The sequence below is a fragment of the Phaeoacremonium minimum genome, assembly GCF_000392275.1.
Source record: "Phaeoacremonium minimum UCRPA7 unplaced genomic scaffold PA7_03_scaffold_40, whole genome shotgun sequence".
Classification (NCBI taxonomy): Eukaryota; Fungi; Ascomycota; class Sordariomycetes; order Togniniales; family Togniniaceae; genus Phaeoacremonium; species Phaeoacremonium minimum.
In genome coordinates this window covers 297,027-321,473 of record NW_006920947.1, presented here as the reverse complement: position 1 = coordinate 321,473, position 24,447 = coordinate 297,027, and the positions used below count along the sequence as shown (strand labels likewise).

General features: G+C 50.6%; 6 protein-coding genes across 6 annotated transcripts; 1 reads left to right on the top strand and 5 right to left on the bottom strand.

Annotated features, from left to right (window-relative positions):
* Positions 1–920: 920 nt before the first annotated feature.
* On the bottom strand, positions 921–3,860 carry UCRPA7_784 (putative rsc complex subunit rsc9 protein; the record flags this gene model as incomplete). The annotated part of the gene is made up of 3 exons (XM_007913377.1): positions 921–2,855; positions 2,921–2,978; positions 3,559–3,860. 3 exons carry the CDS (start codon positions 3,858–3,860, stop codon positions 921–923), a joined length of 2,295 nt encoding a protein of 764 aa, XP_007911568.1.
* A 3,524-nt stretch (positions 3,861–7,384) lies between these two features.
* On the bottom strand, positions 7,385–8,913 carry UCRPA7_783 (putative methionine-r-sulfoxide reductase b2 protein; the record flags this gene model as incomplete). Its single annotated transcript, XM_007913376.1, has 4 exons — positions 7,385–7,766; positions 8,034–8,081; positions 8,406–8,790; positions 8,859–8,913. The coding sequence occupies 4 exons, from the start codon at positions 8,911–8,913 to the stop codon at positions 7,385–7,387; spliced, it is 870 nt and encodes a 289-aa protein (XP_007911567.1).
* A 3,213-nt stretch (positions 8,914–12,126) lies between these two features.
* UCRPA7_782 (putative snare complex subunit protein) lies at positions 12,127–12,512 on the bottom strand (the record flags this gene model as incomplete). Its single annotated transcript, XM_007913375.1, has 2 exons — positions 12,127–12,285; positions 12,378–12,512. 2 exons carry the CDS (start codon positions 12,510–12,512, stop codon positions 12,127–12,129), a joined length of 294 nt encoding a protein of 97 aa, XP_007911566.1.
* A 782-nt stretch (positions 12,513–13,294) lies between these two features.
* On the top strand, positions 13,295–14,590 carry UCRPA7_781 (putative sh3 domain-containing protein; the record flags this gene model as incomplete). Its single annotated transcript, XM_007913374.1, has 3 exons — positions 13,295–13,301; positions 13,379–14,474; positions 14,527–14,590. 3 exons carry the CDS (start codon positions 13,295–13,297, stop codon positions 14,588–14,590), a joined length of 1,167 nt encoding a protein of 388 aa, XP_007911565.1.
* Positions 14,591–20,022: 5,432 nt separating this feature from the next.
* UCRPA7_780 (putative f-box domain protein) lies at positions 20,023–21,318 on the bottom strand (the record flags this gene model as incomplete). The annotated part of the gene is made up of 1 exon (XM_007913373.1): positions 20,023–21,318. One exon carries the CDS (start codon positions 21,316–21,318, stop codon positions 20,023–20,025), a length of 1,296 nt encoding a protein of 431 aa, XP_007911564.1.
* Positions 21,319–23,047: 1,729 nt separating this feature from the next.
* Positions 23,048–24,407, bottom strand: UCRPA7_779 (putative usp domain-containing protein; the record flags this gene model as incomplete). The annotated part of the gene is made up of 3 exons (XM_007913372.1): positions 23,048–23,219; positions 23,278–24,145; positions 24,200–24,407. 3 exons carry the CDS (start codon positions 24,405–24,407, stop codon positions 23,048–23,050), a joined length of 1,248 nt encoding a protein of 415 aa, XP_007911563.1.
* Positions 24,408–24,447: the final 40 nt, after the last annotated feature.

Here is a 24,447-nt window from a genome sequence, read left to right as displayed (position 1 = left end):
TTCCTGCTCGTGGGGGTGGAAGCTATGGCCACCACCTCGATCTTTCAATTTTCATGATGAGTGCAGATCCTTTTTTGCTCTGTCGATGTTAGGTCACGCAATTGATAGCAATGGAGCAATGATAGCAGTGCTGTGGCCACTTGTGAATTTGATAATCTGCGTCTCTGAACAAGAGCAAAGATAACAATTAGCTATGTACTTCAACTCTAGACTTTTCGGCTATCCCGTGAGGGCTCAAGGGCCGTAGTCAACTTATCTGATCTGGTGGCTGTTGAAGCTTGGAGGTCGTGATGGCATCACTTTTTGCCACTTTTATACCCCGACTTTGAAAGCTCAAGCCACGTGCAGGCCCAGGATGCAGCTGCCCCAAGCTCCAGCTGAATCCTCCGAGCCGTTGAGACTGGCGGGACCAGCCGTTCACGATCTGGGGTCTCGAAGGCTTGCTGCGGGCAAGATCTGTCATATCGTGTCTCACGGTCTAGACTCGGGCGCCCCAATCGCTCGGGAGGACTCGGAGCGGCCTAGATCGATCTGTCAGGGCTACCGCCGACCCGCAACAGGGGTTCACTGCCGAGCGCTGGAGTACAGTACCTGGAGAGACACAACGATGTCATTTTCAGAGATATCGTGGTGCTAAACTTGCAATTGTGGGCAATACTCGCCCTCTAGCTAAGCCATCGTATAGTACAATGCTCCATTCCGAACATGGATCCGGTCATCCTTGACCAATAGATAATCCAACAACCTCGACCTTTCCGTACCAGCGAACGCCATAGGGTATTCCTAGATTACATTTCAAGCCTGGAGCTTGAGCCCTGTCCATAACGCATGTGAAAGCAAGCCTTCCCCAGAAAAGGCAGCCAACCTTGTAAGGCTTATGCCGTAGACAAGGGGCCAAGACCTCTAGGCCTCCCTCCGCCTCAGTCATCAATCAATTGGATAAGTGACGTGATGTAGCCGGATAACGCCTTATTCTCCACCATTATCTCGTAGAGGCGCGGTAGCAGAGGGCGGAACAATCGCTCATTCCAACCGCCTCCCTCGCCGCCCATTTCGTGCTCCTTCAGCAGCTGCTCCTCTGACTCGGTCTTAACGACGTTTCTCGCAATGTTGCGGAGGACCAATACCGCACTTAGAGGAGTTCCCGCAGCCTGTGGGGGAGCGTTTGGATTGCGCTCGTCTCGAGTAGTCTGTGTCTCCTCATACACGATGCTGATGGTCCTGGCGGGCACGATGTGAGCCCTCTTCTTTGGCTTACCGCTACCACCGTTGATGCTGTCCAGCAGAGCGTTCGTCTGGCCCTCTCCCTTAGCCTCAGACCTAGGGTTGATCTTGCCGTTAACAGCCTCGAGATGGGTTTTGACGTGCTGCATGAGTTGCATCAGATGCATCTTAGTCGGTGTGGCATACTTCTTACAGCCAGCCCAGCGACACTGGTACTCAGTCTCTGTGTTGGGATATCGCTTGTCCTCGCCACGTTTCTGCCCGAGGTGCACCTCCAAGATATGATTGAAGGCTTTCTCCGTATCGTTGAAGTACAAGTTGCATTTTTGACTGTACGGGCGGTTCGGGAGCGACCACAGACATCGCCAATACTCCACACCCTCCGGATCGACGGGTCTTGTTCGAGCTCTTATGCCCTTGATGATGAACTTTTGAACCTCGCCGTCCCTGATGATCTGCGCGCCAGCATGTGTCCACACCATGTTGACATTTCTGATAAATTCTGCTGGTGAGATCATGGAGCGGCCCATTTGCTGAAGGCGTGCCATGAAAGCTTGCTGATAGGCAGACCAAATTGCTATTTGTGTGATCGCCGCATCAGGTTCTTCCTCAAAGAGACACTTCAACCACGTGTAGCACCTCTCGGGCTCTTCCAAAGACAGCAGACGCTCTTGAAGGTCTTGTGGAAGGGGCAGGACGTCGTCGGAAGCAGGCAGTCTTCTCTCAGGCACAAGAATCTGCTCTTTATGAACCTTTTTCGCCCCATGGGACAGTAAGCGAACCAGATGGGCGACAAGGTCCTCAGCTTTGATGGCTTTGAGAAGAGTCTCGACATTAGGAACGACGGCCGTATATTGATAGAGAAAGTCGAGACATGCATCCATCAGGTCATCATCGTTAAGAAGGAGCCAGGTCGTGATGTTCTGAAGATTGTTCGGCGGCACATTTCCAAGCTTATTCGCCTCCGTCAGGTTCATACTGATTCTACCAATAGCCCGGAGAGAAGTTAGGATGATACCGCGGTCTGTCGAGTCCAGCTGAGCGATCAAGGTCCGGTACAGAGGGTCGTCGGCATCTAGGATCAAGGATGGTGTCAGTTGCTCAGCGATGTCGAGAGCAAAATGCTTAATCTCCACGGTGGTTTCGCTAGATGGCAAGTGAAGGATGATGCAGAGCAAATCTTTCAACGGAGGAAAGTCTGCCATGAAAGCCGCGTTCTCGGGTAACTGGACCATATTTCGAATGGTCAAAATGGCCTCAGTAATGAGAAGCATCTGATCAGCGAAGGCGGCTGGCACAACGTTATCTTGAATATCACGCGCTTGGTCTTGGAAATATTCTAAGCGCTCGAGAATGTCCCAGGTGCCGTTGACACCATCCAGCTCTTCGTAGCCTCGGCCGTCTGCCCACTCCTCATCGTACACAATCGTCCAGCGAAGGTTTTTGTAAAACAGCTCGGAGACTTGAAGCGCTTTTTCCACGAGTCCCTCGGCGAGACCCGGAAACGAGTCAAATTTGTACTTGTCTCCTCGCTCATAGCTGATCTTAACAAGATGGTTGAGTGCGAACCCCTCCTCGGCAAGGATATTGGAGCGGAGGGCAGCCAGGCAGCGGACATAGATATTTGGGCCCTCAAATCCTGTTACGGCATATTAATAATAATTCTGGTGACGAGAAAAGGGCTCATGATCCTTACCAGGGGGTGGAGGCTGGCGGGCGAGCATTTGGCCATTGTAGCCTGCAGCTTGCAGTCGCTGTATACGATGTCGACGAGCGAACTCCACCGGATTGTTTCCTGGAGTATCGACAGGGCGAAGTGGGATCGGGACAGTGCCTCGAGGCTCCCAATTCTGCACCGTTGACGAGAAGTTTTCATTGGGCGGATTCCAATGTAGGGAAGCGCCTCGAGCAACATGTTGCTGAGGGTTATGCATTGCTTGCCCATGGCCATGTGCTTGTGGTGGGAGGTGAGAAAGGGAGCTTGACTGAGACGGAGTATGAGTGTTTGGGGTTGCGCTTCCAGGTATGGCATGCTGGCCTGAGCCGTGACGGGTTTGGCGGGTCGAACCCGTATCGGGCTGGAAGATGACTCTCTGTGGAGGGGCTTCTCGCAAACCACGTGAGGCTCTGCCGGAGCTTGGAGTCTCCTCAGGGCGCCGTTCTCTGGAAGGAGTGGCATCGTCACCGGAAGCCTGGGGAGAGTTGTTGGCTCGATTGATGTTATGACCGAAGTTCTCGATAGTGCGGGTCAACAAGGATCCTCCCTTTGCACTTGTGTGCTCCAAGATTTCAGGGGGGGGAGGCTCTTGGTTGTGTATTGTTTTAATCTCATACGCAGCCAAGTATTTGTAGAACATCTGCTTGAGCTGAAAGGCAGTTGAGGCCTCGTTATTAGAAAAGAGACCTAATCCGGCGGCCATCTTCCGCCAAGCCAGCTTCTCGTCGGTGACCTTGTCATATCCGCCATTCTCAACGATATGATTAAAGGTCTTCAGGAGATCCACATGAGTAGTGCCAACCTTGGGCTCAGCGTCAAAATGGGTGCCTCGTGCCTCGTGAAAAGCTCGGAGCTTCTCGATGAATTCGTTGTACTCGTCGGTTCGGTCGATCGTGTGGACATTCTTCTGGGGCGCCATCTTGGCTCACAGCGCCACTGAAAGAATGACTTTTTCAGCAGTGTCGCGCGACCAAAATGAAGCTATGGGAGGACTGTTCAAGGGTGGAGGTGGTTCGTGATGTGTTGTGATGGGAATGGAAGGAAGGCGACGGTGGAGAGGACACAACACGAAGCTGTCGCAAGGTGGTGGTGGTGGTCGCGGATTTTTTGAGACGCGGCTGAGGACACGCCAGAAATGGGTACTCATTGAGCCAATCACCGTGCCTTGATGGCCTGTGCACACAACTTTGGAGGTTATGGCCGGGCAAAATTGTGGGTCAAGCTTCCCCTAGAGCTTGTCACTGCCGTCAAGCTTGTCTGCCAGCTGCATGCTTCGGGCTTGCCTGCTATTGCATTGAAGCCAAAAAGTCAATAGGAACATGTTAACTACCTATGTACCTAGATAGATGCATATAATTATCGAAGTCAAATGTTTCTTTCATCATCATAGCCCTTCCCGCTGATGGATGATCCAACCCGCCTAAAGTATACATGGGTGAATACACATTTGAAAAGGGAAAGTACCCGGGTATACCCTTACCATTTGCTCAGGTATGCTCGAATTCATAGGATACGAACATCATCAGAGGGAAGGCATGAGCGAGGTTCCTGAGGAAGGTGCCTGATGCGTTCTTGCCCAACCTTGAAGACGCCGCAACCTACTTCCCCCAGCAAGAATTCCTCAAAAATTAATATGCAGAAAGTGCCCGTATTGCCTTACATCTCAATGAAATTCAAGCCATACTCACTACAAGCTTTCAAAGTCTCCACTTGGCATTGTACGTCTGCTGAGAGCAGTGCTCTCCCATGAGACAGTACTAGGATTCTCATGACTCCTTTTGGTACCGCTCTAACCTAGTACTTACTCCGGGAGCATTGGGATCCTTCACTTTGCCACCATAAGCATGGTTGCGTCTAGTGGTCTATTGCGATGGCAGTTCTCCATATCCAAGCTCGTGATAGACGGAAAGCCTCACTTGCAAAGGCGAGATCTCACACTGACTATCAAGGAGGAACGGCGAGTCGGCAACGGCAACGCCTGGACGGATCCATCTGCAGAGGTAGGCCGTAATGTTGTTCTCTTGCTATACGACGGCCTGGACCAATTAGTAAGTGTTGCTGTCCACTTATCTTGATCCGTCTTATCAACAAACCGCAGGAGGAACTCAACGTCGATGTCTTTGTTCAAGGGCTTGCAGATGGTCGAATGCCCAATTATAGTCTAATTTGCAGTCCCGACGACTGTCGGCTCCATCTGTCCTTTTGGAGAAGAAGAAAGACCAGCAATGATGACACATCCTCCGACGTAATCTGTGGACCATCGCCGCTGGAAAATGAGGAAAATAATGCAAGTCCTTCAGTCTTGACTATATGGATGTTGTCTGACTAGAGGGGTACAGGACTGCGAGTTTCGTACATACGACATTTCCTTGAAAACAACATCGGATTATGATTCAGCGAAATATGCCCTTTCAAAAAAGTTAAAACTCACCTGTCAGGATAGCAGTGGTCGCAGAGAAGGAATGCTTAGATCCCAGTCTGGCATGTCACAATCGTCAGGGACAAATATGACTCCTTCAAGCTCCCAAAGCTCTTCAAGTCAGATGAACAGACTCAATACGCAATTTGCTATCCCTCGTCGTCCGGCTACACATTCGCCATCTCTGTATCTGCCCCGAGGACCTTCACCAGCTTTTGCTATTTCTCCGGTCTTAGGTCTCCCTAGACAGTCTCTCCATACCCAGAGAACTGTGAGTTCGCAAGACATTAGACGCCATAGTGGCCAAACATCTCTCGGCGCCTTCAAGATCCCACAGGCAAGGCAATTATACCGGCTTCCATATGGCTCACATGCAAGCACTATCCCCGCAAACATGTTTATGGATGATTTGCGGCGAAGAACACCTGCTATAAGTAGATCTGTTTCTGCTATCTTGTCAGAACCTAGCAGCAGCCCTTCATCAACGTCAGAATTTTCGAAGACCTTGGGCTTCTCACGGCCAAATTCTCAGCCACAGCAGTATATCAAGGAGGCTGAGGGTACGATTTCGAAGAATCCAACATTCAGCAGCCTTAGCGACAATGTCAGCAGCTCTCAGCAGCCCCCACCAAGAACATTGCCGTTTGGATCAAGTCGGTCGTCTAGTCCTATTAGACCATCATACACGGCTGGCTTATCGAGAACGCCTTCAATTTCGACACCGTCGCTTGACTCACACTGTATGATGACAAATGACAGCAAAGAAACCGAAAGACAAGCGTCTGGAGAACGGCCAAGTATGTCGCGGGAAATGATAAAGGCAATGCGGGTGATGGATAATCCAGGGACAACCGTTTTAAGACCGCGAAAGCGCGTGCGACGTGGAAGTAACCCAAATTCAACAGACTTACTCTTTGAGTCAGCTCCTAGTAGCTCGAGGCCACAATCTAGACCTTCTTCGATTGGTGGTCGTAATTGTGGGAACCAGGATACTTGTTCCAAAGATGATCGAAGAGTGGAATCTTTTGAGAGTACAGAAGCACGACAAGGCAAGAGCTATAAAGAGTTGGGAGATGCTCTTCTTGGACCACACGACCGACATGTTTCAGAGACCGATGCGCCAGGAGAGGGCGATGATGAATACATATCGTCTCAACAGTCTACGGAAGTCAAACCACAGTTCCTTAGTCAGGTACACAGGCTACCGTGTCACGGAAACGAACTCGAGATACCCAAGCAATATCAGAATGCTGAACTGGATGCTGTGCAAGTAGGCTTGGATGCGTTTCGCCGTCTGAGTATGTTAATACAGGATGTCAACATCGCAAATGCTATTAAAGACGACCTGATGGAGGAAGCTGAAGGAGTTGCAAGTGTTCTTGCCAAGAATGCCGACGAATTAGCGTCAGTAGTTGAAACTTACAGTGCGGAGTTCGAGGCGAGAGTACGAAGAGCATGTCAAGGGCCGCTTTCTGGACTTCTGTGACATCTGATATGCTCCACTGGAAGGCAAGTCGTTCATAAATTGGCTGAAACTAAGATCATATCAAACCGTGCTTATAGCTTCATCAATAGATTTGAGTAATGCCATGGGAGGAATCTGGCTTCGATATAGGAGATAGCTCTGGGTATAGAACCATGGATCTTGTCCATCCTCTCAAAATATCCTGTCATTTCCTTCATCGCCCGACCGAGCCAACGTGACCTCGCATCATATCATTTGCTGATCGTGTCCTCTCCACCCTTCAACCGTTGGTAATGATCTCTATGGAGCTCTGGCTTGCAATGTTAGATTCGTGCTCCACTAAGCGCTTATGTCTTTCTGATGATGACACAGCTTCAATATGTCAGTATCTGAGATGTCTAGGGTTCATGAGGTTGCACTCACTTGCAATTAACTTAGAGGCTATTTGGTGTGAAATGGCAAGACGAATGTGGTTCTCTTCGTCTTCGCCGATTGACTTCTGATCGTTCACAGGCTCAGCGGCAGCCCGCTGATGCTCCTCACAATTCTTGATGTCGTTCTAATCGCTGCTGGAGTACTCAGAGCCACACGCGCGAGCCTTGCGCTCGTCGTCGCGGGAGTCGATGTGCAGTTTGATGGCATCGATGCGCATCGTACGCAGACCCTGGTGCTTGAAGATCGTGGCGCGATACTTAGGGGTCGGAGGCGTGATGCGCAGGAAAATCTGGCCGCCTCTCTTGAAGGAGCTGACCTTCGGGACATACTTTCGCTTGGGCTTGGTGATGCCAGCAGCAGCAGCGGAAGCCTTCATGGCGGCGATGGCGAGACGGAGTTCACGATACGGGTCCTCGTCCTCCTCACGGGTATTGAACTCCATGGAGACACCGTCGACAGGCTTCAGCTGGTGGGTTTTGTTGGAAGTGAGGGTAGCCATCTTGCTTCTGTGGAAATGAGAGCTTGTGAGATCAAAGAATAGGGGCTTGATGTCTGCTCGAGATGGATGGGAATCGAAGGTGACTGTGTGAGAATTGCTATCCTCGATTTTAGGAACGCAATTGGGAAGAAGATATGAATCAAATTGACTTGTGTTGAGGTCGGAGATTGTATGATGAGGGGGTCGAATTATGCCGAGATGGTTCGCGGGATCCAACAAAATATATATGCGCAAGACCCGGGGTCAGAACAATAGCTACGCAGCTATTGTATACCTTTTCAATAACGGCGGGCGGAGAAGAATCAGGGGCACGAGATCGAGTCTGTTTGTCAAGCTTAATCACTTGAATAGCAATAGAACAATGCGAATTCAGATTGGCATCAGCTGAGCACCAGGACTGCGCTGGGCTAATTTGGGGAATCTATTATATATGCATCTCTTCCTGCCTGTCCAGTGACATTAGACACAATGAGCATATTGATGAGGACCAAACTCACGTGTGGACCTCCTGAAGATTTAACCAGGAAAGTCGTAGCTTTAATGCAAGACGTATCATGATCTTTTGTAAAGAGCATAACTCGGCATCCGTTTTTAATGATGATGGATATCTCGTTTCTCATAACAATACTTTCTAAAGCTAATTTACACTTTGCTCCCTGTAGTATCCTCCTTCTGAACTGGTTTGTCGTCTGGAGAGAAGTTCAGGCTGACACTGTTGACGCAGTGCCTCTCATCGGTGGGGGTCGGGAAGCCTTCGCCCTTGAATACATGGCCCAGGTGACCACCGCAGTTGGTACAGACGATCTCGGTGCGTACCATGAAGTGACTCTTATCCTCGTGGCGAGTCACCGCACCGGGGATGCTGTCAAAATATGCCGGCCAGCCGCAGCCAGACTTGAACTTGTGGGTGGCCTTGTACAGAGGCGCGTCGCATCCTGCGCATGTGTAGACGCCGTCAGAGGGGTAGTGCTTGTCAAACTTGCCGGAGCCCGGCGGCTCAGTGCCCTTCTCCCGCAAGATACGGAATTGCTCTGGGTACCTTGTTAGCATCGAGTCCTGGCAGGGGAGGATTTAAGCTTAAGCGACGAGCCGATCTTACCTTTGTTCAAGACGGCGCGCCATTCGTCAGGCGTCCTCTGATCGGGATGTGACATTGTTTCAGCCGGGGCTTTTGAACTGAAGAAGCTTCCAATCAATGGAATTGATGGCATAGACTTGAGCGTGGTGTTTCGCGCTGAGAGCGAATTCAGAAGTGGCTGCTGAGAAGCTCGGAGGCGAGTGAAGTTGGAGATAGTGTAGAATGTGCGAAGAACTGTCGAGAATTGAGGAAAGCGCATGAAGAATGATGAGATACAGAATATTGTAGACTGTGGAAAAGACGAGGAGATGACTATATACGCGCTCTACGTGTTTGTGAAATTGAAAGCTGAAGCTGAAGCTGGCCTTTCTCTTGCTGTGAAGCACTTACAAATCTTTGAGGCTGTACTGCCGGCGCAATCGATGATGGAACCGTCTAGCTGGATGCTGGGAATACGCCGCCCCGTGGGTCGTTGCGTCAAAGATTCCAGTGTGGCTTGTCCCCCACTGGCCGCTGTCATTACAGGGTGTCTACCGCTAACACACACAGCTAGCCGAATACGCTCTCGGCTCTTGGGTGCACGGACCACATGGGCTCTTTCGTCATTCATTGTTCTCTTATCAGCTACGGACCATTGATTTTGCGCCACAGAAAGGATTCTTTGCCTTAGGAAGGAAGCACCCCCCTCCCACTATACCCTTAGGTAAGCCTGGAGGTCCTGTTTCGCAGACCCCCATACCTTACCGACTCCAGGTAGCCAATCTGTGCCCCCTTCCAGGCTGTCCAGTATTCCAAATTAATTTGGCACGCGATCCCACAACTCAAATCGCTCGCGACACACGGCCACCTTTTGACTGACATATACAATTGGATTATCACAGCAGTGGCCTTGGACTCTGACCCCCGTCTAGATTTCCGGCGCCATGTCCAGACGGGCTCCGAATCCAGCTGCGGAGCGGGCAGCCAAGAACCAGCAGACTATCAAATCCCTCCTCAAATTAGAGCCCAACAAGGTCTGCGCTGACTGCAAGCGCAACAAGCGTATGTGCATCTCTCAACAGGATGATACTTGACGTTGGAAAGCCTGACTCTTTCTATAGATCCACGATGGGCTAGTTGGAATCTGGGTGTCTTCATCTGTATCCGATGTTCGGGCATCCACCGAGGAATGGGCACCCATATCAGCCGAGTCAAGTCGGTCGATCTCGACTCCTGGACTGATGAGCAACTACAGAGTATTCTAAGTTGGGGTAACGCGCGCGCAAACAAGTATTGGGAAGCGAAGCTGGCTCAAGGACATGTGCCCTCCGAGTCCAAGATCGAGAACTTTATCCGCACGAAATATGAGCTGAAGAGATGGGTTATGGATGGACCGATGCCTGATCCAGCTACCCTGGACGTCGATGGGGATGACGATGTGCCGCTCAGCATAGTGAAAGAGAAGCAGACACTCGATAGGAAAGAATCTATTCGGAAGGCGTCCTTGGGCCAGTCATCAGCTCCCGCACAACCACCACAGGCCGACCTCATTGGGGGCGATCCAATCCCTCAACGCGCAAGCACAACAGGCCCAGTTGCCTCAAAAGTTCCCCCGAAAGCTGAACCAGCTGCGCCGAAGACAACCAACACGAAGGACTCTTTGCTCGGTCTCGACTTCCTCGGCTCAGAACCGGCACCACCACCGCGACCAGCTAGTACAACGGGCACGGGGGGAACGGCAGGCCAGTCGCGACCTGACTTGAAGCAGTCTATTCTATCTCTTTATGCTAGTGCTCCGCGTCCGCAACCTCAGCAGACACAATCATCTCACGCTCCATCCGGTTCCTTTGGCGGGCTGCAGTCCCCGGGCCAGCAACCGCAGTCATCTGGAGCTGGCTTGACCGATGCTTTCAGCAGTCTCAGCTTCTCCAGCACATCCGGACCCAAGAGCCCACAAAGTTCGGCCTTCTCAGGTCTAGGTATGCCCAGCAACCGGTCGACTCCCCAAGCATCATCTTCAGCATTCTCTGGCTTGAGTGGTGGGAGCTTTTTCGATGCTAAGCCAACTCCATCTGCCCCCTCTCATCAGACAAAGCCATCCTTTGGAAGCTCGGGGGGCTTTGGTGGCTTCGCCTCACCAGCTCCTCCTCCCAAGCCATCAGCAGCTCCGGCCTCATCCGCCATGGCCGATTTATTCGATTTCTCTAGCCCTGCGCCGGCTCCGGCACCAGTACCGGCGCCAGCCATTTCTACCCCTTCTGCCGGTCCAAACTCCGTGTTCAATCTCTCTTCTAACCAAGCAAAATCACCACCTGCTACCACTCCAGCCGTCTCGAACCCTACGTCTTCGTTTAGCTCGACCAATTTTTCCAATGCAGACGTTTGGGGAGATAATGCCTGGGCTGCCCCGGAGCAGGCTAGCAAACCGGCCGTGAAGAGCCCTGAAGCGACAAAGACAAATGACTTTGGGTGGGGAAACACAGGCGGCGCGTTTGCCAGCACACCAATTGTTCCAGGGGCTTCGGGTGGGTTCAACCCAGCGCCCAAGGTCGCTGCAGATGAAGAGTTTGGTGGTTGGACGAGCAGCACGGGAGGAAACACATCAACCAACACCAAGCCCGCTGCGGGCTTTGGGAATAGCGAGGATTTGTTCTCGAATGTTTGGCAGTAGAGTCAGTACCACTCGTTCAAGAACCAGCTCTCATGAAATACAGTCATATAGTTGAAGAAATCAGTGGGGCATCCGCTGGATACGACAAAAGCATATGCTCGTTGCACGATCATGATAACGGCGCGGCATGTTATGTTAAATTGCACCCCTTGATAGACGAGGGAGAAATTGAAACAACAGAATCAGCGAACCTCTTCGATTTGTGCGAATAATTTTGCATTTGTCTTTGTACAATCCCAGTCCTGCGACGCCTTTGCAATGCACCATTCAAACGTGTCCGCCTCCTCAAGATAGTAACTGCCATCTTATAGGCAGACCACGATTCATAACCCAGGGCTCATACATAACTTGCTTCCTCGCTATGACCTGCATCTGTTTCATGTGGGCGGTCTAACGCCGGCTTTTTCTTGTATACAGTACCGTGAACAATTCTATCATTCTGATGGTCTCAAACACCTGGGTTTCAATGGCTCCATCGGCTTGCTGGCGGCTTGCCTTGCACCAATCTTCTCGGGTCCATCGACATGCTACTGGCATTAGCTTCGGATTGCATGCTTTACTCAAGCCGTTGTGTCCTATATCAGCGCCAGTCCTTCCCAGGCTCCAGGCGTTAAAGTTTTAACCCGCTTCCGTGGCCGTTTAAAAGAACAGCTTCGAGATGTAATATAGGGCGATGAATACACCGACGATAATGGCAGACAGCTTGAATATCGCGACCTTGTTCCCAGACGCTGCCATGCGTCCTAGCCTGCCAGCGGAACCTTTGATTTGCGTCGTCATTGAGGAAAAGGTGTCGGACTGATCGGAAAGGTCAGGTCAGCAATTGCATGAGTTGTTACGGCCTAGGGGCAGAGGACTGTGCCTCGGAGTAGAAGTTGCTGGATGCGTACCGTCGAGTCGATAACGCCTTGCTCCCGCGCATTGTCGTAGATGTCAATGGTCACGCCTCGCAGCGCAGAGACCTTGGCCGACAGCTCGTCCAGGCGCGAGTTGTTCTGGCGCTCGCGCTCGTACGCTTCGGACATGATGGAAAGTGGCTCTTCTGTCTCGACTCGCCGAAGGGTGGCAACGTTGAATGAGTGTTGGAGAGGTCGGTGGTTGTAAGTGTTATTGCTGATGCATATGGTTTCGCTCGCTAATTTGGATCGCAAGCGAAGGTCTGCTTGTCGTGGAAGTCGAGGATCGTCGGATGGTTAAGGGGCGAATGACGATTGTCTCGAGAAAGATGCACCGCCACAGATGGATACGTAGTTTGGTCCGGCGCATTCACGGCACGTGCCACGCTAATGGTGGGGAGCGGAGAGCTCAACTCCTCTAAAGTCCATTAAATAGGTAAATGTCAGACTCAGACTTATTGAGGGATCAGAAGCTTGCGACGCGTGGCGAGCGGGAGGCCTTTTCGTCAACCATTTTTTTGATATATTAAATTTAGACAAAGAGCTGCACTTCTACAGTTTGTTTCAAACTGCTCGGTTCTGAACCTTTGCTTCCAAACCGTTGACTGGAGCAACTTTATGTGTCTCATAAGGCCATAGTGGACTAACACGACCCAAGGCGCCCAGCCGCACTCCTCCAACCCCACATTGACTTACCATCCTGCCTTCACTAAATAGCATTATTTCCTTCCGGCTTCCGGGCTTCCCACCACCACTCCACACCACACTTCACTCATATCTCGCCTATCTTGACGACCTCAAAGTCTCGGTTTTGCGCCTGCTCCCTACGATACAGAGACAAGCCCCTGCTCGAGGCGTAGTTTGACACCGTATCAGCAGCCATGGGCATCAACAATCCTCTCCCCTCGTCTATGGCGTGTAAGTAAACCCCCGCTTCTCAGCCTCTTAGGCACCCAATAGCTCCAACCACATGACTGACGTTTTCTACCCAACAGCGGAGTGCAAGAAATGCGGCAAGATTTTGACCTCGTTCGTCGATCCCCGACAAGCCTTCGGGCCTGACAAGGTCATTCCGCCCTCTGTCCTCGCCTCTGCGCGGGGTCTCGCCATCCTCACGGTTATCAAGGCCGGCTTCCTCGGCTCCGCCCGATTCGGTAGCGGCCTCGTTGTCGCACGTCTTCCTGATGGCTCTTGGAGCGCACCGAGCGCGATCGCGACTGCTGGTGCGGGTTTTGGTGGCCAGATCGGTTTCGAGCTGACCGATTTCGTCTTCATCCTCAACGATGCCAACGCAGTCAAGACGTTTTCGCAAGCTGGATCCCTCACTCTAGGAGGCAATGTGTCGATCGCAGCTGGCCCGGTAGGCAGAAATGCTGAAGCTGCTGGCGCTGCGAGCTTGAAGAGTGTGGCCGGAATCTTCAGCTACAGCAAGACGAAGGGTCTCTTTGCCGGCGTGAGTCTCGAGGGTAGCGCAATAGTGGAGCGGAAGGATGCGAATGCCAAGCTCTATGGACGACAAGTCAGTGCCAGGGAGCTTTTGACTGGTTCTGAGAGGCCACCTCCTCAGGCAGGACCGCTGATGAGCATTCTGAACTCCAGGGTGTTTGCTGGTGCACGCCAGGGCTCCTTCGATGACGGCATGTACAACGACATTCCAGTGTATTCTGACCAGCATGACGACGTTGTTTGGAACGGTCAGCGTGGCAATGCGTATGGGGAGGGTCAAACGAGGAGCAGCATGTACGGTGGATCGCAAGATCGGGGCTTTAACGACAATGGATATGGCGGACCGAAGCGAGCAACGACTTGGCAAGATGATGTGTATGATCAGCCTCGAGGATTTGGCTCAAGATCGAACACGTTCCAAGATGTCACAGTGCCCCGCGAGTATCAACAACCTGAAGAGAAGAAGGCCGGTCCAGGACGTCCAGCAGCGCCAAAGCCGAACTTTGCCAGCAAACAGGCGCTGCTGAAAAAGAATGAGGCCGTCGCCTTGTTTACGTTTGAGGCAGACCAACCTGGTGATCTGGGCTTTAAAAAGGGCGATATCATCACTGTCCTGAAGAAGACTGACAGCGAGAATGACTGGTGGTAAGTAATGTTCGCATCTGGATATTCTCAAGAGCAACTCTAACTCGTTTAGGACGGGCATGATTGGCACAAAGCATGGGATTTTCCCAAGCAACTATGTGAAGTTGAAAGAGTAGGCTTGAACCAAGGCGTTTCGGCGGCATTCAAGGAGAGGGAGATTGAAAACCGGCGGATTGACGAGTCTTCTTTCATGACTATCGATTCCTTATTTTCTCTTAGGACAGGCATTAAGCAGAGCACAATCTGGGCCTTGTTTCTGGTCATTTTCGGGGCTTAGCTCATTGCAAGCTTGGCGTTCAGGTTTAGAAATTTAAAGCAATTTTGTCCTCATCGATCTTCACCTCTCCTCACGGAAAGCCCGATACCTCCTTGGATACGAACACAGAGATGCACTATGTTTGGGCTCTGATAGCATCTGCTAGATATCGCACATACTTCTACGCCATCAAATGAAGCTCAGATCAACACCCCCTGTATTACCATACGTCTAATGCCGTCTACACAAGGATTTAACTTTTAATCCGGCCCCTTGGCCTAGAAATGACAATGTACAGAACCTTAATCAAAGTTCTCCGGGCAGTATATCATTATTTTTCTCTCGTCGTCCCAGTGACGGAACCGCTCAACTTTGCGGTCCCAGACCCAATAACCATCATCGTCATCATTAGCATCCTCCTCTTCTTGACCATTGAGCATCATATCTGCTCCGAACCAATCACTTCTGGACGACATATTACATTCCGACAGGGTGTTCTCCCCTGAAACATTTTCCTTTTCAACCGCCTTTTGAGTGGTGGAGGTCTCTTGTCCCTCGAGAGCCGCCACCGATTTCTGTACATACTCCCCAGTATTAAGGGCAATCTGGGAGATGAGACCGGAACTGATAGTCTTACAGGCTTGCTCGCCGTAGCCGCCTTTCATTTCGTAAAAGCAATTATACCCTGTTGAAACAGAGGTGCCTGTCGTGTCCGAAGGCGGCCAGTAGATGGCTTCACTGAGAACGCTTGCGCGTGAGCTCTCTGGCGGCGATGCTGCGAATGGAGCTGGTTCTTGGATTCCCGTGGTGTTTGAATGATCCCACGCCACGTGGTCCAGAGTTCCAGCAGGAGAGCTCGTGAGGACCGTCCGGGTGTAGCTAGTGCCACGATATCTTCGGGGATTTCCAAAGCAGGATGGCTTTTTACTGAATGGAGATTCATTATCCTTTGTTGCATCGCATTCCTTGCGTTTCTTGGACTCAAATTTTAATAAAGGCCGACTTGGAGGAGGACACAAGCTTGTCTCCTGGATGGGGACCTGGTCCCGAATGGGTAGTTGAAGTTTAATTTTGGCCCAGACATCTGTCATTGGGTCACGCGTGATCGCAACTACGAAATTGACCATGTTGAATTGCACGACGGTCACCGCCACGGTTCCCGGTTCACTGTTGATAGGAACGCCGGATAGCATACGGTATACTTCCTGGGTGCAGACGGATCTTGTGTCCGTGAGGCCGTCCATTCTCTGGCCTATTTCTATGGCTGAATGAATTCTGCTCTTGATCACAGAATTGAGAGCTTCAGCCGGAATTGGAAGGATGAAACTTGTTGTAACAGCAAAAGGACGCTGAGAGCCTTGAACCGCGTGTGGAAGAATCCCGCCACTTGTAACAGGCACTCGCAGCAATACCATTCTATTTGCAGCCATCCTAGCACTACTATTAGCGATACACGTTACGATTGATGCCGACAGCGACTTACTGGAAATGTGATGGATGCAATCAAATTTCGGGTCTGGGAAGCTTCTCCATGCACATTGTATTCGTTGACTGAGAGTCAAGACAAAGGATCATATCTCTACAAGAAGGATCACCTTCCATTGACTATCTTGATGCTAGGAACGAGAGCTGCCAGCCCAGGAAAAGGTTCAAATGGGGGTTCAAAGATGCTTCTCTCTTGATACACTTTATAATTCATGACATACGCCAACAAAACAAAAACAAAACTTCCTACAGAGCCAGTCGAATGACTTCCCGTTCTGCTCCGAGGCTCCTCCGGCAAATGATGGCTTAAAGCGGCACATGAAGCATTACATCCATTAGGCTGCGACAATCTGAACAGCCTCGCTCTCATTGTTTATGCTTGCATAACTCAGCTGCATCTCGGCAGGGCAAGCCTGTGCGTCATTGACTAACTCGAAAGAGTTTCTGCAACAGAAGAACGGGGGCTTATATCAAGCCTCGTTTGGCTAGAGACCCCGAGCCGCCGAGCGCGGTGGGGTATAGCAAAGTTGTCGCAAGGTGGCTCAGCATTCACCTCACCGAGCGTAACCGAGACAAGAAGATCACTCAGGCAATTCAATCACTAATCGCGGCATGGGCTCGGTCGCTTGCAAGGTGAGACCATAGGTAAGCATGGTGGATGGGCGAGGCTACGACCTTAGACTGGCGATGTTAACCGCTCTCCAGGGCAGTTGATGCAAGTGGAATTCCACAATAATGGAATATCGACTTCCGTATTCTCCCTCTTTTACATCTCGAAAGGGAAAATCACCTAGGAACCGCAGGTATCCGAAATTCCCTCTTTCGCACTGATTCCAATCTTGGTTCTTCCCCAAGTGTTCATGGAATTACCCACACAAGCTGGGCAATTGGTTCTAACGCCGAGCCAATAAGCAATGGTATGAGTACAGCTCAGGTTCAACTGCTAGGCGAAACTACTGTTGCTGTGAGTACGGGACCATCCGGGAGTTGAGGAGCCTCGCCGCCCTGCATTCGGTAACCCTGCTAGTTTGACCCAAGCCCCCAGGCGATTCGCGAATCACAGTGTTCAATCCTCCTGTGCTGTAATAGTGAACTGAGGCTATGTCAATATAGACAATGTGGGATTTTCAACTTCTCGCAGTTATATTCCGCCAAACCATGAGGGGCAGATCTGAGATCCTGCGGTTATCCCCCGCTAGGTGTAGGAATAAGGCTATCAATATGGTCACATTACCACAGGTCAAGGAAGCAATCTCAAGCCAGGACGCCTCATTTCAACCCGACGACACCACACCTTGAGAAGATAGACCGCGGCTCACCGTCTCCGGTGGTCGGCAGTTTATGCGTCCTAGCCTATGACTAACACTTCAATGCTGGAAAATGATAAAACTTGAGTGCGTATTCTAGTTGGCAGCTTCCTTCTCTTGATCATGCAGAGTTCTATAACATCTTTCTCCTCTTGAAGTGCTTCACGAAACTTAGGATGTTGAATCTTCCTGTTGGCTCTTTCGATCTACACGGATATTGAGGCCTCGTTTTTTCTTTGAACGGCAAATGGGCCACTTCTATTCTGCGTATTTGCAAGCCGGAGTAAGAATGCTTGGCTAAAATCCACATCATACCTTTGTTCGAATACCCATATATTAGATATCTCGTGACCATCTGTTTGGTATGGATCGAAAACGGAAGAGAGTACGACAACCACGGCCCCAGAACGAAACGAGTCGAGAGGAACAGATGATCCAACCAGCTGAAGATCACCTTTCCCCAAATGTGCTACAAACGCCGGCCGAGAATACTTTTAACATTGCTTTGCATTCCTCTTCAAGGGACCAACCTAGCGGCCACCAGAACGGTTCCTACAGGCCAAACGATCCCGGGGCCAGTCAAGTCCCAGCGGCAGCACCGCAACTTTCCTCGACACCAGGTGGCTATGGTAACACAACGAGTCTAGGAACTCAATATCAACTTCATGACTTGCATAATTTCGGTGGCACATATACTCCTGGTCTAGATGCATGGAATTACCAGAACCAGGCTAGACCTGGCCCTATTGTCCCTGAGCCAGTGACTCAATTTCATTCCCCTGATTCCTATCATTCACAAGGTGTCCATTCTTCAACGTCTTCATTTCTTTTCCCGACATCTTCATGTCATGTGCAAAGCTCTACAGCTGTACCTAATCAATATGGCAATATTCTCATGCTACCTTCGGACGGAGATATGATCCAGGTGTTTATCAAGATCCCTGGGCGTTTCCTAGAGGCAAAGCTCAGACTTAGTTCTGACTACAGTACTATACAGCAAGGTGCCGTCAAGTCCCTTGGTTTGAAACCTTACAGGGTGCCAAGTCAAAAACAAAAGTTTATTACTACATCAACGGGTGCCCAGACGCCCAAATACTTCGTTCCTATTCTCTTAGACACTGTTGGATATCCTATCACCGACTTGGAGTTAGGAGTTCAGTTGACAGTGGATGACAGCACAGAGCCTCCTGTTACACTCGGAAAAGGGTTTATCTTCAAGGCGATGGAGAAGATGGTCTCTCCCAGGAACGACATCGTTTCTGTACAACATAATCCATTCGTACAAGGCCACCCAAGTCAGATGCAGCATGTTATGACACCTGCACCTGTCTGGCTGCCGGGCTTCACCCCCTTTACGCAATACAGATCTTTCCAAACTGGCCCTACCAACCTAATCATACCTACTTGGTCGCGACCAGGCGTAGTCAACACAGAAAGCACAAGCTTTGACTCACTGTCTCCAAGCTTACAGCCATCAGGGCAATCAGGCGATGTCGAAACCATATCTTCGGCTACGAGCCCCATGGAGGACGTGATGCCTCTGGATCCACCTTTCCAATGGGATGATTTTCGCAATGTCAATTTGGATCCGCCGTCGCAGGAATATCCAGACAACTAGGACACGACAGACGCAGAAGCCACACCAGGTCCTTCCGGGGTTTCGGGGACCGTCAATCAGTGGGCGAACCGATCTGAACGAATTCATTTTTCGGGCGATTATATTGGAGTATTGGGAATGATCATGTGTGGAGCTACCGAGCACTCTGAGGATGGAAGTGCTTCCATTCATTTACGAAGCTTTCCTTTACTGTTTTGTTTTAGTACTTATGGCTTTGTATCTGTCTTATGCCGAAATGCCTTCTCAATTGAGGGACAAGCAACGGGCCATGATGCCGATGTAGGATTTGGAATGAGAAATCAGGGTTGGGGACTCAGGATCGGGGCTAGAAATTCTTGCTCTCAAGGGCATTATGAAAATGTGGAGTTGCGGCGACTGTTCATGAAGATGCCTGGACGGGCATTCATGGGAGGCTGGGCTGATTCCTCAACAAATTCACGGAACACAGGACAGATGGTTACGATATGACCATGACTTGACTACAGAATTGTTTTCTGATATTTGTGCTTCTTTGCGCGGTTAGATGGGTGGAATTGTCTCGATTTCGGCTTTCTTTACGCCAGACAATGAATACATGGAGTTTGGATAGTTATGATAATGGTACAGAACTTGGACTACGACGTCAATCAAGTACAGCGCCTTGGTTGAGTCAGCAAGACTTTAGTTTTCTCCTTGTGGCTTGTTTTAAGGTGACTCAAATTTATGTTTGTTCTCTCGTTAAAGATATTGAGGCATAAATTCCATAGAGTATTCAATTATTCAACATATAAGGACGATTGTCGCATCAGGAGTCAGGCAATAACATGTTCACAAACAGGTGACCACGTCCCAGAGAGTCAGTTTCTATAATACGCCAGCCTCATGCATGATCCGTCGCCATTCCTATATATCACGAACAACGCCACGGCCGTTAATCGGTGGTGGCGGCATTTCCAAAGCATCTGTTCGCCACCACGGCGACTCCTCAACTGTTATTTGACGGAAGTCATCGGCCACCTGATACTTGATGTCGAGACGATGGCGCTTGCGTCGTGCCAGGTCGATTTCGAGTAGCGGCTCCTCTCGCAAGCCCCAGCCTTTCCCGCGCATAGTTGGGATGCGAATGTTCCTATCGTTCTGCGGCGAGGCCAGCCCGTCCCCGATTTCCATGAGTGACGCACTGAGGTCGACTGTCTTATACGAAACATTCTTGCTGGGGAAACCCTCGTGGCTGTTAAAGCCCAAGTTTGGATCAGTGCCATCCATGTGGAGATTTGCCTCGACTACACCGCCCGAGATGCCAATATAAAAGTTTGGGGATATGTCTGAAGCCTTGGCAAGGGACCACACTCCAGCGTGCTTCTCTTCGGGAGGCAGGGATTTTGAGAAAAAGAAGCTGCAATTCGGGCGGTAGAAGATGTCTCGCGAGAGCTCATGCCATCGACAGCGGTGTCCCTGCAAATGATCACAGCACGCCAATGTCGGTTGTTTCTCCTTCGGCGCTGTGGCGAAGGGCTGATGAGGGAGAGGGAACGGCTTATCACCACCGCAGGGCATGGCTGAGGTATGATAGTAGTCCTTTGTCCACCTGAAGTCGAACACTTTGACGGTTGCACCGTGAATGCCTCCCCCGATGAATCGCTCGGTGCCGTAGGTTAACAGTGTCTCGAACTCTGACCAGGGGTCGATGTTGTCACAATAGACGAGATCGAACGGTGACGGACTCCGTAGGTCCTGCAGTCTCACTGTGCCATCCCTCCACGCGCTGAGCAGCAGGTTGTGACCGCCGTGACTACCCGTCACGGGCACCAAGGAGTTGGCACAGAGCCTGCCATAGTCGATTGCAAACTTCTCCTCCATAGCCGAATTTTTGGCGGCAGCAGAGACCGCGAATCCAGAGGGTGTGATTGTTAAATATCGAAGAGGATCTTTGCAGCCTTGCAGACCGAGAGCCATAAGATTGTCAGTCATCCATCTCGCATTCAACAGAGTCATGTTCTTATGCTCAAAGGCCTGTCCTTCAAGATCAAATACAGCTGACGGTCCAATATTACTCGCATCACCGTCTTTTAACGGATAGACAAAGACGGTGCTTTTGGTCGTCGCAGCGATGAGGTTGCGGCGGCTGAGCACATGTAGAGAGTTAACAGTCCCCTGCTTGGGGAGCCTCCCTGAATTCGGGCTGATCTCATCTGCCATATGTGTAGGGCTGAAGTCGGCCAAGTGACGTCCGAACGTGTCTTCTGCCGCAGATAAAAGAGATAGATGACCATTGTCTCGTCCAGCGAGAATTCCCAAGTCACCTAGTTTTCCCCCGACGTCCTGCACAATCGACAGAGCCTTGATGTCGTCATAACCCGGCACATAACCGACATCTTTCCCATCAGAGCGGTACCACTTCGATTCACTCGTCGACTCTCGGCCGTGTCGCGTACGCCTCCTGGCAACGATATTCTCCCCTGCGCCCCACACGACCAGCTCCGTGCGGGAGTCCAAGTCCAAGTGGGCGTCCAGGACCGGATGAAAAGGTATCGTACGTCTCTGAAATCCCCGTGTCGAGGGCGATCGTGAGACCATGGCCCTAAAATCCAGCGATCTCTTGTCCCAGCATCGAGACTGCCACGTGAGCGACCCGGCGAGCCCGCGCCAGTCGTGGTTGGTGGACGACGGCAACGACAACGAGGGAAAATGGTCCTTGACGAAGATCCTCCATCCGTCTTCTCCCTCAACTAAGAGGTGAAGACGCCTGCATGAGCGTGCTAGGCTAGCTATGTCCCGTGCGGACTCGAGATAGCCCAGGCAGAGCAGCAGGACGTCATCGGGCAAGCGGTCGAGGCCCATCATGACGATTTGGATTTGATGTGTGTATGTTTTAGGTTGTATTTTGCATTCTGGTGATTACGAATAAGAATTTAGACGGGTATCAAGACATACTTATATGCAGGATGGTTTCAACAGTGTAGGAGAGAAGAAATATGTGAAACTGCCAAAGGAGGTTGTTCAGTAGTGCAGCTTTCCTTAGCTGTGCTCTTTAATTTTCTGAGAAGTGGTGGCGATGGGCAATGCGCTGCTATTGGACAATGGATGTTGACTCAGCGTCAATTCCAATGAAATCATCGCTCACAAGTGCTAGTACCGCCGAGTATCGATAATGAAAGAAACCATACACTTCGAACAGTCATTACCCCATATTTCGGATTCTCTAGCGAAATCTCAGCATCTCTTATTCAGTCGCACGATCCAACAAGATTGGCTTGGGATTCCTATCTGAAGAGTCATTACTGTGCTTATGCCATACTACGGGCGCTAAAGCTACAGCTAAACCACTAAATGTTAGGTAGTGAGTCAACCATGGGAGTCACTGTACACTTGATTGAGGCACAGCCTTCGACTCCAATCACTTACAGTCGAGCAGTTTCAAGGGCAGCCATCACAATAGTACTCTGAAGTCTCAATAGTAGGTGGAGAAGAGCCATATGCCTTTCCAATCTTATTTATTTTTTTTCTCATTAATTTTGAGGCCTTTTCTTGTCTCATTTCTACGTATCGCTGATGTTGCCCCTGCATGGAAATAGTAGCCCACCACAACTTGAGAGTGGAAAACCGTGAATCATAAAATCATGCCTGCAAAAGTCCGCCTAAACAACACAGTCCACAATGTCCCAACCGAAAACAAGGGTTCGAATGAAGCTGTTTTTTGTGATTGATAAGCCATAAGTCTCCTTTCTCATAATCATGTTCCACCACGGCAGGTCTCATCTGTTCTGGGAATTGAGGAAGTAGTCTCTTGATGTTGGAGTGGTCGTCTCAGGAATACCTCAATATCCCAAGCATGTGAGTCGAATGGTGGGTGGTCATCCCTCAAGGGGGTTCTGGGTGAGCCCTTTGTAAGAGACAGTTCTTCATCTTTACCACCGTCGAATGACAACTAGTCTATCTTTGCATTTGCCAGACTTCGCGCAGCCGGACTGCTCAAGTTGTTCACCTGCTGAACTAATGGACGCTTGTACTTGCTCTGTTTTCGTAGTCGTTTCCTCGCTACCATGACGGGGACCGAGCTCTTGGTAACTAGGTAGTTTGAGAACGAGCCCAGAATGACACTATAGGCAGAGTCAGTTATCAATCCAGTCATCGAGTTCAGAGACACAGTTTACGTACCCCTTCAATGCGCTTCGTCCACGACTGCCAAGTATCACTAAAGTTGGGCTGACAATATCAATGACCTCGGTGATAAGATGCTTCGGGTTTTTGCAGTGGAGGACTTCCACAATCACGCGAACTTGGAGCCTCGTCTTGCGTAGTAACTTGGTTACCCTCTCTGTGATATCTTGAACTGCATGATGTCGCTCTTCCTCTGCCTTATTGCGTTCACGACTAGCAGGTGAAACACTTGCATGGTCAACGGCATGCATTAGCGGTGAAGCCCGATGTTGCAAGGGCATGATGTTGCCACCGGGGCTGACAGGGGCCCTACTGGCCGTCATGGCATTGATAGCATTCGCCTGCTCTTTCATCGCCCTAGGATCATCAGGGACAAGGGAGTTTTCGCCGGTGACGATTCCAGTTTCCTCGTCAACGCAGTAGATAGCGATGAGAGTATCACCATCGCGTAGGACAGTGCCGATAGCCCATTCTAATGCATGAGTGGATTCGTCACTCAAGTCTGTTGCAACGAGGTACTTTCGTAGGCGGCGATGTTCCTCTTCGGCATCCTGTACGATCTTTGAATACTCTCCACGGTAGACGATGCGAAGAGCGCGATGTGCTTCCGGTGTTGACATGATGGGTGTCATGGAGAAAGAGAGCTTCTGCGCGCGCTTAATGTCAGTGAGATCAGCTTCGGTGTCTGAATCTATTGGCGTCCGGTAGCCGGAAGGCGGAGGCTCGTCAAAACTGGTAGCTGGATGTACCCCAGTCTTGCTGGACTTCTGCATCTTCTCTCCTGACGGCCCTGTAATGGTGATTTCGGGCTCGTCGAAAAGCGAGCGATAATGATACGCAGGTTGCTGGGATGCGACTTGCATACCTGTATTGAGATGTCAGTATTGTGTCAATTTGTGATGCTGGGGACTACACTTACGCTCTTCCTCAGCGGCTGCCAACAGGCTCAACGTCTTGCGAGCATTCTTGTCCAAGACTTCTCCTGTTGGCGACTTGCCGGAGGCAGTACCTTCAAAGCTTCTTGCTGGCTTGCGACCGCGTTCTTCGTCTTCGGAAGATGACCCTTCATGTTCATCGCTACTTTCCTCGAGGAGATCGCCGTCAGGACTGAGATAGTCTTTGACCATTCGACCACTAGATACCTCATCCGATCGTTTCCTCCTGCCA